This window comes from Lacerta agilis, chromosome 15 (genome assembly GCF_009819535.1).
Source record: "Lacerta agilis isolate rLacAgi1 chromosome 15, rLacAgi1.pri, whole genome shotgun sequence".
Classification (NCBI taxonomy): domain Eukaryota; kingdom Metazoa; phylum Chordata; class Lepidosauria; order Squamata; family Lacertidae; genus Lacerta; species Lacerta agilis.
The window spans coordinates 10,490,453-10,506,483 of NC_046326.1; the positions used below are offsets into that span (position 1 = coordinate 10,490,453).

At 42.9% G+C, this 16,031-nt stretch overlaps 1 protein-coding gene across 3 annotated transcripts in view; it reads left to right on the plus strand.

Moving 5' to 3' along the window:
• The window catches only part of FEZ1 (fasciculation and elongation protein zeta 1), a 41,083-nt gene extending 33,023 nt beyond the window's left edge, over positions 1 to 8,060 (plus strand). For all 3 annotated transcript variants that reach the window (XM_033172085.1, XM_033172087.1, XM_033172086.1), the window contains 4 exons: positions 445 to 525; positions 2,465 to 2,540; positions 7,015 to 7,080; positions 7,701 to 8,060. In XM_033172085.1, coding sequence (XP_033027976.1) covers positions 445 to 525; positions 2,465 to 2,540; positions 7,015 to 7,080; positions 7,701 to 7,717 — 240 coding nt within the window. In that variant the 3' untranslated portion in view covers positions 7,718 to 8,060. The remainder of the gene's footprint in view (positions 1 to 444; positions 526 to 2,464; positions 2,541 to 7,014; positions 7,081 to 7,700) is intronic.
• The last annotated feature ends 7,971 nt before the right edge of the window (positions 8,061 to 16,031 follow it).

Sequence of the window (16,031 nt, forward strand, 5' to 3'; positions counted from 1 at the left end):
AAGAACAAACTTAGTTGGTCTCTAAGGTGCTACTGGAAATAAATTTTTATTTAATCTGTTTTAGTTAGGGTTGCTGTATTTCACAAAGGGAAAACTTTTTGGGGCAAAGTTGTTGAGCTTTTTTTTAACAAAAGAGAGAGAGAGATACGTTTAGGGAAAATGGCAAAAATGACACTGCCGACATGGGTTCCCATACGTTTTGCTGATTTCTGCCCAGACTGCAGTATTCCGGGTATGTCAACCCTACTTTATCACTGGTTTTTAACTTTTTGGATGCTTTGGCTAGTTGTTTGTAACTGTCTTTTCCTCGTTGCTTCATTCCTTTTATAAACTTGCTTTGAGGATTTTTACAACCAAGTTTTATGAAATAGAAGTAAGGGAATAGATCCTGTCGTAGAGACCCAAGGGCAATTCTTAACGCGCTCTGTTTTCTCCTCTGTGTAGCGATTCAGCATGGAAGGCATCTCAAACATTCTGCAGACCAGTATCCGGCAGACATTTGGGAACTCGGCAAATGATAAACAGGTGAGTTCCTCTTCTGAGGAAACGAGACTATTTATTTATATTCAAAAGCATTTCTCAATTGCTTTATATATTGTTAAAATACATCTAAAAAGTGAATGGAGTGGCTGGAATCCCAAACAGCAGCACTCAGATTGCAACACTTAGTGCATTATCAAGCATGTTATCTCGAAAAATGTGTGGTGGTTTATGGGGATGCAAGAATATTTTCAGTGGAAGATTGGCAGAGAGGAAAGTGACGCTTTATCCTCCCCATGCCAGATGATTAAGAACATAAGAAGGGCAATGCCATGTATTGTTTTAAAGAAGCCTTAACATTTTTAAAGTGAAAGTTTGCTTTCTAAAGATGCCCTGCTAGACCATTTGTGCTTTTCATCAGTTTGCAATGTGTTTACTTTGAGAACTGTAAGCATTTCTCTCTGATCTGTGAATTCGTTGATGCTTGAAGCGTCAATCAATTAAAATGGGTATCATAACTCAGTCAAAGCTTTAGAAGACTAAAATGTCTGCAACAGTTACCTTTTGGCTGTTGAAAACCCTGCTGCTAATGGGCTGACTTGATCCTTCCTGGACTCAGCGGTGCCATCGGGGCAGAACTTTGGGGCAGATGTCGAGAGCAACTGAGCAGAATGAAGAGGGAGGGTTCTCAGACACAGAAAGGTTGGCTTACGAAATTGTGAAGGAAATCACAGAGCGGGACCCCTTTCACGTTTCCGAACACAATTCAAAGTGTTGGTGCTGACCTTTAAAGCCCTAAATGGCCCAGTATACATGAAGGAGCGTCTCCACCCCCATCATTCAGCCCGGACATTGAGGTCCAGCTCTGAGGACCTTCTGGCATAAGGTTACCAGACATCCCCGTTTCCCAGGGACAGCCCCCGGATTTACAAACCAGCCCCCTGACAAAATCCTATCATTCCTACTGAAGTTGAAAAGTGTCCCCGGATTCATTGGGGGGGGGGGAAATATGGTAACCTTATTCTGGTGGTTCCCTCACTGTGAGAAGTGAAGCTACAGGGAAGCAGGCAGAGGGCCTTCTCGGTAGTGGCACCTGCCTGTGGAACACCTTCCCATCAGATGTCAAAGAAATAAATAACTATCTGACTTTTAGAAGACATCTGAAGGTAGCCCTGTTTAGGGAAGTTTTTAATGTCTGATGTTTTATTGCTTTTTATTATTAATTCTGTCGGGAGCTGCCCAGAGTGGCTGAGGAAACCTAGCCAGATGGGCGGGATATAAATATATTATTATTATTATTATTATTATTATTATTATTATTATTATTATTATTATTATTATGTCCCAAGTGCCTGGACTCCACAAATGCTAACAACCTTGTGTTTGAAATCTTAGTGGAGGTATTCCAGCTTGGGACCAGGACAACCTGAAAGACCACCTCACCTCTTATATACCCAATCCATCACTGTGCTCTTCAAGTGAGCGTCTGCTGCCGATACCATCTTATCAGGAGGGCCTTTAGTGTTGCAGCACCCAGCCTTTGGGATCCCCTCCCACTAAATATTAGACAGGTGACACCTCCATTAAATATTAGACAGGTGACACATCCAAAGACATTTCTATTCCAACAAGCCTTTGAAGCAGAGATCTTTCCCAACTCACATCTGTATGAGAGATGCTTCAAGATATGTCCTAAATACGTTGTTATTCTTTGTCGCCTGCTGTTTGCCATCCTGTGCTCCTTTGGATGGAAGGAGGGGATATAAATCTAATCTATTAAATGTACGAAGAGCCCTGCTGATCTAGCAAATCTGTGGTCAGCTAAGGCCAGACAGATGCATGTAGGAAGCTGACACGCAGAGCATAATGGACCTCTGTTCCTTCCCCCCAGTTCTGAGGTACAGTGTTTCTTTCTGGTAGATGCCTCTGAATTCTGCCCCTCTTGGAAAGAGGATTACTAACTGCCAGTGTCATTCCTTTCTAGTATTTGAACACCGTTATTCCCTACGAGAAGAAAGCGTATCCTCCTTCAGTTGAAGACTTACAAATGCTCACAAACAGTAAGTTCCTAGTCTGTCATGTTGGATGCATCTAAACACAACTTTAAGGTCACATGGGTCCTCTTTGGGCCAAAGATAACCACTGAACCTCTTGGGCTTGCTGATTGGAAGGTCTGCGGTTCGAATCCCTGCGATGGGGTGAGCTCCTGTTGCTCTGTCCAAGCTCCTGCCAACCTAGCAGTTCAAAAGCATACCAGTGTGAGTAGATAAATAGGTACCGCTGCGGTGGGAAGGTAAATGGCATTTCCATGCGCTCTGGCTTTCGTCACGGTGTCCCTTTGTGCCAGAAGCGGTTTAGTCATGCTGGCCACATGACCTGGAAAGCTGTCTGTAGACAAACGCCAGCTCCCTCCGCCTGTCCTCACGAGCTGGAGGGGCAGCAGGGCTTTGTTGAGCTGCTTAGTCTCACTTCCTAACAGCTGATGTGCGGGGTAGCACAGCAGCAGGTGCCGCTTTCCAGCATGTCAGATGAACGAGCTCTGTTGTCCCTCCAGCTCATGTGGAGACCCTGCCCAGAGCCCGGATAGGTCCTCTTTGGGCTTCTCACGAGCCAGGAGGGTTCTCCTGTGTGCATCGCACTTGTGCATGGTCATGGGCAAATAGATGATGCGTAAATGGGGAGTTGCCAGTATTTTTGTTCCCAATGGACAAAAATATGTGTGTGGTGTCCAGGAGAGAGCCTTCTCCGTGGCAGGCCCCAAGTTGTGGAACTCCTTCCTCACAGAGGTGTACCTGGCACCTTTATTATATAGCTCCCAGTAAATGCAAGAAATACACCTCTGTCTTTTGACAGGATGTTCTTAGGGCTCATCTTATTTCTGAGATTGTAAGTTCCCTTGGACTCTTCTTAATATTGTGTTTTAATGTTGCAACCCAACCTAGGACCTTAGGGTGAAGGGTGGGTGATAAATACATGCCCACACCCACACATGTGTTACAGGTAAGAAAACAGTGTGGAAGATAAGGTGTAACCCGGTCCCTGCCATGGTTGGTTGCTGGCCAACCTTCATCTAAACAAAACTGAAGCTGTATGTGGGCCTTCTCAATAACATTAGGGGGAGAACAGATCCACCGTTCTTGGCTCTGCCCCCCTCTGCCACTTGTATACCTGTTGTCACCTTATTGTGGATTTGTGGGTTGGGGCCTAAAAAGGAATCCTGTTCTGTGTGAGCAGATTCTCCACATAGTTTGGAATTCTATTCCACCAGTGATTCCTTTTTTATTTTTCATAAATTTTATTTTTGTATTTTCTATTTCACATAAACAAATGAATTAAATACATAAACTTATAATCCCTTCTGACTCCCCTCCCCCACATTGTGGGTCTTAATGTAATGATTTTCCCCTATGCATCTCTTTCATAACTCTATTTTTATAAATCCTTTGTCAACCCATAGTTCAAATTTTTACTACAAGTTTTCTGTCAATCCTACCAATGTATGTAATTGTTTACAACAGCCTTTCAAATAAATTATAAACTTTCCCCATTCTTTAGGGGAAGACCTCCTCTTCCTGGTTTCAAATTCTTCCTGTAACTTTTGCCATCTTGGCATAGTTCATAATTATTTTTTCCTGCCACTCTTCTTTGGTCAGAGTTGATTTAGGTTTGATGAGGCCCTAAGCTACTGAAGGTAATGGGGCCCTTTATATGTCCAGCTGTCCTTTGTCAACAACAAATTGTTGCTGTTTTTTTGTGTTGAATATATGCTATACGGTAAATTATGTACCTAATAGATATCTAACGTCATTTGCCCATAACAAAATATGTATTTTATCAAAGTAATTGTTGAACTGAAATACAATTAAGAAGTATATTAATATTGAAATAATTATTAAGTTCTAACTTAAAATGATTTTTTATTCATAACAAACTTATTGCAAACACATCAGCATTCGGCAATAACAAAAGTTCCTTTAGAAACACAATTTACAAAGACTAATAATCTAGTCTCTAGAAACTTGCTATAACATGAAATAATAATAGCAAACCAGTGATATTTTAGGGAGCAGGCTAGCAAGCGGGGCCCATTGCTTACCTCATAGGAGCCTACACAACACAAAACACTGTTGCTGTGTGTAGGTTTTATTTTATTTGTTTTTTATCTTATATTTTGGAAATGCGCGTCCAGTTTTTTCCCTTTAATTTTTTTTGGGCCCCCCAAGAGAGTGAGGCCCTAAGTTATAGCTCGTTTAGCTTATACGTAAATCCGGCACTGCATATATAAATAGTTTCATCTGGTCCTTTGGGATCTCTGGTCCTATAATACCTAAAAGAAAAGCTTCTGTTTTCCACCAGTGTTTCCGATCACATGGGCTGCCCACTTAAGACCTCCTCTAGTGTAAGGAGGGCAGCAGGGCTGAGTGACAGGGATACTACAGAAAAGGCATGGCTTAAGTGAGTGTGGTCCCGCTTTCCCCCTCATGCAAGTCTAATCATGCTGTGTGTGTGTGTGTGTGTGTGTGTGTGTGTGAAAATATCTGCGCAGGGGCTTAAGAGACAGGCATATCAATTGTGCCCAGTGCCATCCAGTTTGAATCTAGGTGCTCAATTTTCTAAGGTTAATTTTATGTCACGACAGTTGTTCATTTGTTTTTTGAAAATTCTACACATTCTTCTTGGCAATTCGTTTTCCTCTGTGTTTGTATTATCAAGTCGTTTGCACATCTCTCTCTTTTTGGGCTGCTACTTACCACCCAAGCTTCTGTCCACCCCACCCCACCCCCAGGAAAAATAGCATGTTCTAGAATACTCTGTAGGCTTCAAAAGCTATTCCGTAAACATCCGAATTCTTCGGCTAGTGGATTTAGCCTCTAACTCTGACTGAACAATTTGTGGAACAAAAATGGAAAGGTTGAGATGTTGTGACAGGCCCTTGTGCATTCTGGGAGAATCATCCGTCTCCTTTTGAGTCTCCATGGCAACTGTGTTTTGAACTGACTGGAACAAACACAGCCTTAGTTCTCTTCAAAAGAGCAAAGTCCTATGAATGGCAGTTTTGTGCACAGAGAGAGTTTTGTGCAACTGACAATTTGTATCTTGAGGCGAAGCCTTGGCAGAGAGGTTACCAGGGATAAATCTGTGCCTCCCCTTTTTTTTTGCCTAATTAACTGGTGTGCAAAGCAGCATCGGACTGTGATGCAAACATAGGATTTATTTAGATGAGATCAGTTACTGGTCTGGAAGAAGTGCCCCTGAATAACATTGAAAGACCAACCAACCTCTCCAAACACAAGCTCTTAAATCGTTGGTATCTAAGTTGCTACCAACAGAGCATGAGATGCTGTGACTGACATCTGACATGTATGTTTTGCTTTTCCTTCATTCTGGGTAGGGATTGGCGATTCTGCCTATTTCCAGTGCGTGTTGCTTTTCACATGTTATTACCCATCGTTTTGTTCCTTTCCCTTTCCACATTAATCTGCAAATTTTAAGCAAGAACAACAAATATTAAAACACATATTCATTTGCACATTTCAATGCGTATTTTCTCTCAAAATACACACTGAAATGGACGTTTCCTCTCAAAATAGCTATTTTAATAGGTTTGAACTTTCAAGAACTGTGTTACAGCTAGGGATGAGCAAATCAGTCAGCTACAGGTTCTCTCAGGGTTTTTTTTATTTTATTTCTCCAATCTTATTCGGTTCTCCTTTCCACACCTGTTTGTGAATTCCTTTTAAAATCTGCATGAAAATTCACCAGCATTTTAGTGCAAAGTTCTCCAAACACATCCATTTTTGTATGCGATTATGCCTAATGTGCACAATTTTGCAAAGGAGTTTCTGCTAATACAATGCATTTTTGTGTATTATTTTCACTATTTTATAAATGTATATTTTAAAATGCACATTTTGTCCACATATATGCATTTTTTTGTACACATCGCTTGGCTGAAAACTGCATTGAAAAATTCAGAGAAGTGCACATTTACAATAATGACTGTGTTTTCAGTTCACGTATTATTTTGGAAACTTCCAATTAGGTAGATTCACCTTTGAATTCAAACTGAATTGAATTTCTCTCCCCCCCATCCCTCATCATAACATTTGGAGAAGTATAAAATCTGTAATGCAGCTAACTTCTGACCTGCACATTAGTCCAAGAGGTGAGCCTAAGAAGAGTCTTGCTGGAGCAAGACATTTTATATGAGAATTTGTAGAAATTGTATTTCTCAAAATTCTCTAATTTTGGGTTGATTTCCTGCCCACCGGTGTTGCTCTTAAAAGCTCATTCACATGTGTTAGAAAGGAGTGAACTCTCAACAAGGACTGAATTTAACTGCTATGCTAAGTAAGCCATTAATAGGATTGTCACTTTTCCGCATTGTACAGGGCATCTGTCCCTTCATCAATATATGGCTGCGTACACAGCATAAAACACATTTAAAGCACATGACTCTCCAGGTTGACACGGAAGCGAGCCACCCTTCAGCATGACCTACTAATTATCATTTTCAACAATTTCTTCCCGCAGTTCTTTTTGCAATGAAGGAGGACAACGAAAAGGTCCCGACGTTGCTAACTGACTACATTTTAAAAGGTAAGCGTCAGCAGCAGCATCTTATACTGAGACAGAGGTCACTGGTCCATTCGAACCAATATTGCCTGCTCTGACTGGTAGCAGCTCTCAAAAGTGTCTCAGTCCCAGAGATCTCTCTCTCTCCATCTCTTCCTTGCTGTTTTAAACTGGAGAGGCCAGAAATTGAACCAGGGACCTTTTGTGAGCCATGGCTCGCTCCTTAACAATCAAGGACAGAATAACCTGCTCATACCAGCTCAAACCATTGATCTATATGGTCTAGTATGGTCTACTCCAGGCACTCCCAAACTTAGCCCTCCAGATGTTTTGGGACTACAACTCCCATCACCCCTAGCTAACAGGACCAGTGGTCAGGGATGATGGGAATTGTAGTCCCAGAACATCTGGAGGGCCGTGTTGGGGGATGCCTGGTCTACTGCAACAACTGTCTAAATTCTGAGGTCAAGATCTCTCCCAGGCTTGCAACCTGAATTCTTTTAACTGCAGATACCGGAGTTGCCAGTCCAGTCATTCCAACCCAATAAGTTTCTGAGAGATGCTATTCGCATTCACAAAAATTGCACTCATCACCTCGAATTTCCCTGTTCTGCGTTGTCTTGATTCTTTCCTTCTTCTTCCAGTTCTCTGTCCTACCTAAGCGCCATGCTCTGAGCATTGTGAAGCCAACAGGAGACAAGGCCAGTGTGTCATTCCACCACAGGGACTGCATGATGTAATGTAAACTTTTGAATTGTGTATTTAAAGATGTATAGCATTAACCTGGATTAAACAGGAGCAAGAGTCTTTCCTTTGCTGTCAATTTCTAGTCATAGTAAACATTTGAATGCATGAGTGAAGGCAAAGGCTGCTCATTTCTCTCTCTCGAACCCCTCCATCTCAGAGGAGGCCAAGCATTCTCATTCGCCCTGTATCCCCAGCCCATCTTCCCTCCCCAAGCAGCTATGAGACTAATTTGAATACTGAAATAAACTTTCATTTAATTAAAAAAAAAAGTTGTCACACTTCTTGGAGAGATGGTTTGTCACTTAAAAACCAGAAAATGCATAGCGTTTATAAATATTTTAACAATATGATCAAAACATTATTAATGCGTTATTTATTTCGCATTTTTTAATTTTAGCCTGTGATGTAAAAAGCACATTATAAACGTCTTGGTTGTCAACTTGGCCATAGTGACAGCCCCTCCTTTCTGTATAATTATCATGCGCCTATATGGAACTTGTTAGGATATTATTACGGCATGTTGCTTGTTAGAGGCAGGGGCAGGAGTTGCCGTGAATAAAGAATTCATTGAGATCTCATTATTGGGGGATGGTTGGTGCTGGGAAGGAGTGCTGAGTCTTCAGTCAGTTTCAGTGCTGACTCTGAAAATGAAAATGAGATTGACATACTGAATCCATAGAATTATATTGTTGGAAGGGACCCCGAAGGTCGTTTAGTCCAACCTCTGCAGAGATCTGCAAGGCAGGGTGCAACTGCAGCACCCCTGTCAGAAAGCCATCCAGACTCTGACTAAATACCTCCAGCAAAGGAGCACTCACTACTTCCGGGGCTAGTCTGTTCCACTATCGAAGAGCCTGGACCATCAGAAGTTTCTCCTTTTATTCAAAAGGAATACAGCAATAGAAACCCCATAAATAACTAAAAATGTAATTCAAATCCTGTCGTTCTTGGCCACGTAGCACTAGTACAGTAGAGCTGTCATCATATTGCTCATAGTTGCATCGATGATTTGTAAATAGTTCCCATTCTTGCATTTCAGGTAAGTACAGGTGAAACTCAAAAAATTAGAATATCGTGGAAAGGTTCATTTCTTTCAGTAATTCAACTTAAAAGGTGAAACTAATATATGAGATAGACTCGTGACATGCAAAGCGAGATATGTCAAGCCTTTATTTGTTATAATTGTGATGATTATGACGTACAGCTGATGAGAACTCCAAATTAACAATTTCAGCTTTGGGGTTCTCATCAGCTGTACGCCATAATCATCACAATTATAACAAATAAAGGCTTGACCTATCTCGCTTTGCATGTCATGAGTCTATCTTATATATTAAACTCCAGTAGCTAATGAAAACAATTGCTTACATAAATGGACTTTTCAACGATATTCTAATTTTTCAAGTTTCACCTGTATCTCCTGATACTTGTGGGTGGCATGTGTTTGAATTGCAGAAGGTACATTGGGAACTGGCCTTGTAATTGATTGCTTCTGTGTGGGACTATCTGGGACTTGATGCATATTTATTATGTGTCCGTGAGCCCACTTTTGAAAGCTTTGCTTTAATACCACAACTGGGGGGTCAAGAACTATGATGGAGTCCTGGCTACAGTGTCCTGCTTGGAGCCAGAGATCCCCAGGTCCTTGTGTGTGATGATTGGAGACCCCAAGCCACCATCTCTCAACTTCATCATACCTTACAAGGCAGTTGAAAAGATTATATATATCTACACTAATAAAGTGCAAGTGTCTCTGCGTCCAGTCCCTGTGTCCGTGGGATTGCGCTACTGCGCATGTGCCCCACGGACAGCCGTTGGGACTTGGAACGCAGAGACACTTTGGGCGGCTGGGCGACCGTTGGCGTGAGCGAGCTGCTCCCCAGCATTCGAGCCCAAAGAGGCCTCGCCGTTTTGGGCGCTGAGGCAGCCCAGCTCCAGACCCTGCGACGATGACAGCAGCGGTGGCTGTTGTTGTTGCTGCTGACCCCCTCCTGCCCCGTTGGCCTGCATGGCACTGCTGCTGCTGCTGGCACTGGCTCTGAAGGGGTTGGCAGCAGGGGGGGTGAGCCCGGCGGAGAGTGAGGGGGACGGGGACAAGGTGAGGCCTGCTCTGCCCGCAGAAGCCCCGGGCTCTCCTGCTCCCTCCACCGCCGCTGCCACCGGGGAGGCCCGCGCTTTCTTCCGCAGTGGCAGGGAGGCTCCAAGAATGTTGCTTGGATTCCAGAAGTCTGGAGGCAGAATTGCTATGCAATTTCTATATTAAAGCAGAATAGTGATGGTTGGGTGCAGCAAATGTACACACACCTGGAAACAGCCAAAGGCACAGCTACATCTGAAGCAAAAGCAGGACAGATGGCAGATGCCAAGTATCACTGGAGTCTTTAATCCCACCATTAGAGTGATCAGAAGAAAAAGAGCTCTGCCCCTCACCCCATCATTCCTGCATGACCATCTCGATCTTCCTAAACCCCCTCTTCTACAATAGATCCCATCGTCCTTTGTGGTCATGCTAGTGACATTAACAAGGCTGAAATCCCTTTGTGAATATTAGCCTCCTGCCGCCCCAATAAATAAAACAGACTTCAATCTGTGGTCAATGTGCAATGAACCAAGCGTATCAGTCTTCTCGGTTTTTTTCTCCCTGTGCATGATTCTGCTCCAGCAAGTTATTCTTCTGAGAATCAATGTTAAAACCAAACTGGCTTCCCTTTAGGCTTATTTTTGCTCACTGGGCTGAGGAACTAATAGGACGAAACTGCAGTGCCTGCAGGTGATGTCTGCTGCAACAAAACACAGAGGAGCAAAGAGCTAGGACCAGGCTGGAACCTGTAACCCAATGGATATTTTTATACTAATAACACCCATCATTGCTGGCTGGGGTTAATGGCAGTAGATGTCTAAAGATACCTGAGAGGACACATATTTCCCATTCCTGATATAGGAGTTAATGGGGTGCAGAGATTCTTTCGTGGTTATCTTATGTTTGAGGTGGCCAAGGGATGTTAGCGAGTGTCAGTGCAGCAATATACCGTTTTTCCCCCCGTGTATAAGACTAGGTTGTTTTTTTTAACCAAAAATTTAGTTTTAAAATTGGGGTTTGTCTTATACATGGATAGCGCTGAGGGGCGTTTTCTTAATTTGGTGTCCCCCAAAATAGGGGGTGTCTTATACATGGGGGCATCTTATACACGGAAAAATACGGTAAAAAAAGTTAAAAGCCAAACCACCAGTGTACTGATCTCAGGTGCTTGGTAGACCCACGGACACCAGCTGCTCACATGTCAAATAAAATTCAGGGGAAGATGTCATAAGATAAGGCCTCCCCTGGGGCTTTTTGAGATCAGGAAGCCTACGGGATATTGGAGAAATTTTCGATGAGCATCCTCTATCACACTTGAGGCAGCAGGCTTGTTTAGGGGGCCCATGTGGCATGCCTAGCTGTGAGCTCAGCTAGAGAGGACCGATTGCATGGCAATATCCCGACCCCTCCCATGGTGAAATAAAGACATGGGACACAATAAGTAAGGTTAATGGGCATAGAAAGGCCACAACTTTATTGGTTACGGATGTTGAGCGGTATTGGCCAAGGCATTGGATCTAACCGACTATATCCGACTCCAGCCCGTTGTGCTGGGAGTCCAGGAAGGGTTAACCACCGATAGGGGAGCCCTGCTGATGCACATAAACTAGGAACTTGCCCTGGGGCCACCAATGGGGGCGTGCCTTAGGCCCTCACCTTCCACGGCTTCGGACAGGGCCACGCCCCCGGACTCCTTTAACGGAATACCCTTCAGCATTTTGGGGAGGTGATGGCCCAACCTCCCCCCCCCCAATCTTCAGGCTTCCAGAGATAATCCATTGCCTAACTGCCAAAACCAAAGTTGTCACGAGTTGCTACGAGGTAGGGGAAAACCACCAGGCCACAGCCAATTTGCCAAGTGGGGAAATTCCTACCAGGCCCCTCAACGGCGACCAACCGAGGTCCATAGCAAGGTCCAGAGAACGCTGCCTAAAGGGTGGGTGGGTGGTAATACCTTAGCAGCTGGGAGCAGGAAGCAAGAGGTTGGGCCCTGGCCACGCGCTTGCTTAAATACAGCAAGCCACGCCCCCAGTAGCACTGCGCCCGGGGCTCAACCAATGGCTCAGGGGATGGCAGCCATCCCCTGAGCATGTGAAGGGCTCATGGCGCCTGCAACCCCCCCTCCTTGCTGTGGGTGGAAGGGGCTCTATCGGACTCAAGGAGAGAAGCCCAAGGGCTGCTGCAATTGTCACCATGCAGCATCTGCCACCTGAAGTCTTGTCTCACTGTGACTAATAGTAGGGCTTTTAAAAAAAAGGTTTGTAGATAATGGTTAACTTTAGAATAATCTTTTAAAAATGGACAATAAGAATTTCAATAGGGATGAGTGAATCTGTCCACTTTGATTTCTTGTGTTTCCCCACTTTTTAGTTCAGTTTTCCACATTTCCACTTCAGTTTGATTTTTTTTAAAAAAGAAAAAAGTCCCCATGAAAATTCATCAGCAGTTTTGCCCAAATTTCTCCTACTATACATATTTGGCATGCATTTTTTGTACTTAATATACACATTTCTGTAAAGCATTTCCCCATAATATAATTCATTTTTTCTATGTTCTTTTCACTAACATATGCATCTTAGATTCAGGTAGACAAACCTGAAGAAGTATGCATGCACACAAAAGCTTATACCAGAACAAACGTAGTTGGTCTATAAGGTGCTACTGGACAATTATTTATTTTTTATTTTTTATTTCATATGCATCTTATGCACACTTTACCCTAGTATATGCATTGTTGTACACATTTATTGGTTGGAGGACTGCACTGCAAAATTCAGAGAAGTGCAAATTTCAGATGATGCTTGTGTTCCCCTTCAAACTGAATTTCAGTTCCTAGTTTGGGGCCTATATTAGCTTCATTTTCACATCTCTTTCCTGATCGTAATGTTAACCTATTTGATCTTCAGACATAATCGTTTGGTTTGTGTCTTGAAATTATTGTCAGGTTACCGGCATTTTTTCTGACTTCCTTTTTAATCTGACCCCTTGCTCTACTTTCTTAATTCTTTTGCAAAACATAGAGGGCAGAGATGCAGATGGGCAAGTCGTAATCTTGTTTTAAGCACTTAATTGGTTGATAAAGGGTAGGTGAAGAGTTGAAAGGTGGAAAAAACAGTGGGTTTCTAGGTGAGAGGTTATACCATAAGCCTTATAAGGCAAACAGGGTATACAGATCTGCTAGAATCAAAACAATTTCAACTCGTATTCTCCTTTCCCCTGCCTCTTAACATCAAATCAAGCACAATAAAAACACTGGTGGTTTTTTTTTTTTAAGTATGCTTCAAACTGGTCAGTATTCCTTTGGAGGAAAAGCTATTATGGTCCTCATCTCATGTTATCTGTGGCCGAATAGCAGTAGGAATTCATTACGGGTACAATTTTCAGATACCTGTATATTTTAGAAATCTGTCTGTACCAATTTACCGGTGTATTTTTTACCAAAGCCAGATTAAATGTATTTCCATCAGAAGTGCTAAATGGCAGACTGAGAGGCATCCCTTATCAGAATAGGCTCTGTGTATGCTGGCCACATGACCCGGAAGCTGTATGCCGGCTCCCTCGGCCAGTAAAGCAAGATGAGCGCCGCAACCCCAGAATCGTCTGCGACTGGACCTAACGGTCAGGGGTCCCTTTACCCTTTACCTTTATGCTCTCAGGATGTCGATTGAATGAGGCATATCCTTCTGCAATGTGGACAATATGAGCAAGCTAGGGATCTATTGATTAACCCCCTACTGGAAAATCGGCCGGGTAAATCTGAAGCCTAAATATCTTATGGACAAGAAGTCTAATGATATCACAGTGGCCATGGCAAAGTTTCTTTTGGTAGCCATACGTATCAAAGTTCATCATCCTCAAGACTAAACAAATATCGCCTCGGTCTTCCTCTCCTGGGGGGTTGTCTGTATGAATCTGTATTTTATTCTGAATCTATGTTACGGGTCTTTGGACCGCAATAAAGATTTATTATCATTATTATTTATGGTCCTCTGATCAGAAATGCATTTAATTGCATTGGAGTCTCATGCCAGTTTCCTGCTTGAAAATCCCCACCCTCCATTTCCTCAAGAAGCACTTGCAGAGTGTTTATTGAGCTGATTGATTTGCAGGGAGATTAAACCACATTGTTTGTTTAACAAGCATTCATCCGGATTTGTTCGAGGGGAAGTTAGATGCTGCTGCTATCCCGTACTTCCCAGTGCAATTTCACATCAATTTCCTTATCAGGAGACGTCTGATCTTTGGGGGGAGGACTTGTTGTGCAAGGCCTGCGAAAACAACTTAACTTGCCGCTATGTGATTGAATCCCACCCCAATATTGTTACAGTCTGGAAGCACCTAACAACAACAACAACAACAACAACAACAACAACCGGGCAGAGGGCCTTCTCGGTAGTGGCGCCTGCCCTGTCGAATGCCCTCCAATCAGATGTCAAGGAAATAAACAACTATCTGACTTTTAGAAGACATCTGAAGGCAGCCCTGTTTAGGGACGTTTTTAATGTTTGATGTTTTATCTTGTTTTTAATATTCTGTTGGGAGCCGCCCAGGGTAGCTGGGGAAACTCAGCCAGATGGGTGGGGTATGTTTATTTATTTATTTATTTATTTATTTGCTTCCCTCCAACTCAGTCCATAGGTCCTGGCTTATTCTTTGGGGATTACAGTTTTCAAAGAGTTAAGACAAATCACGTCAAGTTCATTGGTGATTTCTTTCTTCTTATTTTTTTGCACTCAAGTCTGTTTTTGATCTTTTGTCTATTTGTCAATCCTCCGGAAGGAAACAGATCTTTGCTCACTGTGGCTCTCAGCCTTTCCATATTTAATTCTCGTTGAATAGATGCTTTCATGTTAGATTTTCTACAATAGTTTTGTAAAATGATATTGTCTTTTAGCGCAGTGGGACTGCGGCTGTGCCAGTCCGTTTGCTAATTTACTATTGCTTTGGGTTCCTTGTCTCTTCCTCTCTTTTTATGTTTTTAAAGAAAATAAAAATAAAATTGAAAAGCAGGGCACTGCAATGACAGGGTGTGATTGGTGCAACAATTAACAACTTGATGAAAGTGCAAAGGATGATGTACAGTACATTATTGCCAGAGGTGTTGCTGGAGGGCTGGGAAATCAGGCAAGTATTGGACCTCTGCCCTGGGAAATTACTCCAGTTGTGGACCTAATGCATTTTGGCCTTCATTCCCCACAGGATGGGAAACTCTGCAATGACCCCCCGACTCACTGATTCCTGCTGCCTGCCCCCACTGAACTTTAAGTTTAAGAAAGAAAGGAAAACTGGCATTAGTCTGTGCGGGATTTGGGGCATTTGGGAATTGGTTCGGAATACAAGCTCCAGCTGTCCAAACCTTTTGAAGGTTTGTGCCACCTAGAGGAAGATTTCCAGAATCTCTTTTAGAATATTGCACAGGAACTTGGTGCAAATCTTGTAAGGTACTTATTCCCAAACTCTGTGTTTGGAGTACCTGGGACCATACTGTCCCATGGCATTATTGAATCAAGTTGCCAAACTGTTTACGCATATACTGTCAATGAGATTGAATATTTTTTTTTACTAGCTACATAGCAGAAGGCCAAACTGGTTTTATGCCACAAAGACAACTCCTTGATGGAATTCAAAGGGTCTTGAACATGCCAGACCATAGCAATGTGCACAAACCTCTTCCACTTTGCTATGTTGATCACTACAGTGTGGTATAGTGGTTAAGAGCGGTAGACTCGTAATCTGGTGAACCGGGTTCGTGTCTCCGCTCCTCCACATGCAGCTGCTGGGTGAGCTTGGGCTAGTCACAATTCTCTGAAGTCTCTCAGCCCCACTCACCTCACAGAGTGTTTGTTGTGTGAGAGGAAGGGAAAAGAGAATGTTAGCCGCTTTGAGACTCCTTTGAGTAGTGATAAAGCAGGATATCAAATCCAAACTCTTCTTCTTCAAATGGTCTTTTGTGCTTACTTCGCTTGACAAATTAAATTCTGGCCCACTATTTCCCACCTCTCTTACAACGATCTGAGTTCATTCCTTTGATTCTCCTCTGATCAGGTTGCCCTGTGTAACAAAACAGTGATGCCCCCTGTCCCTAATCCTTTTGGCTATTGCAATTAAAACACTAGTTGAGAAATCTGGCACTGAGATTTTAGGCATG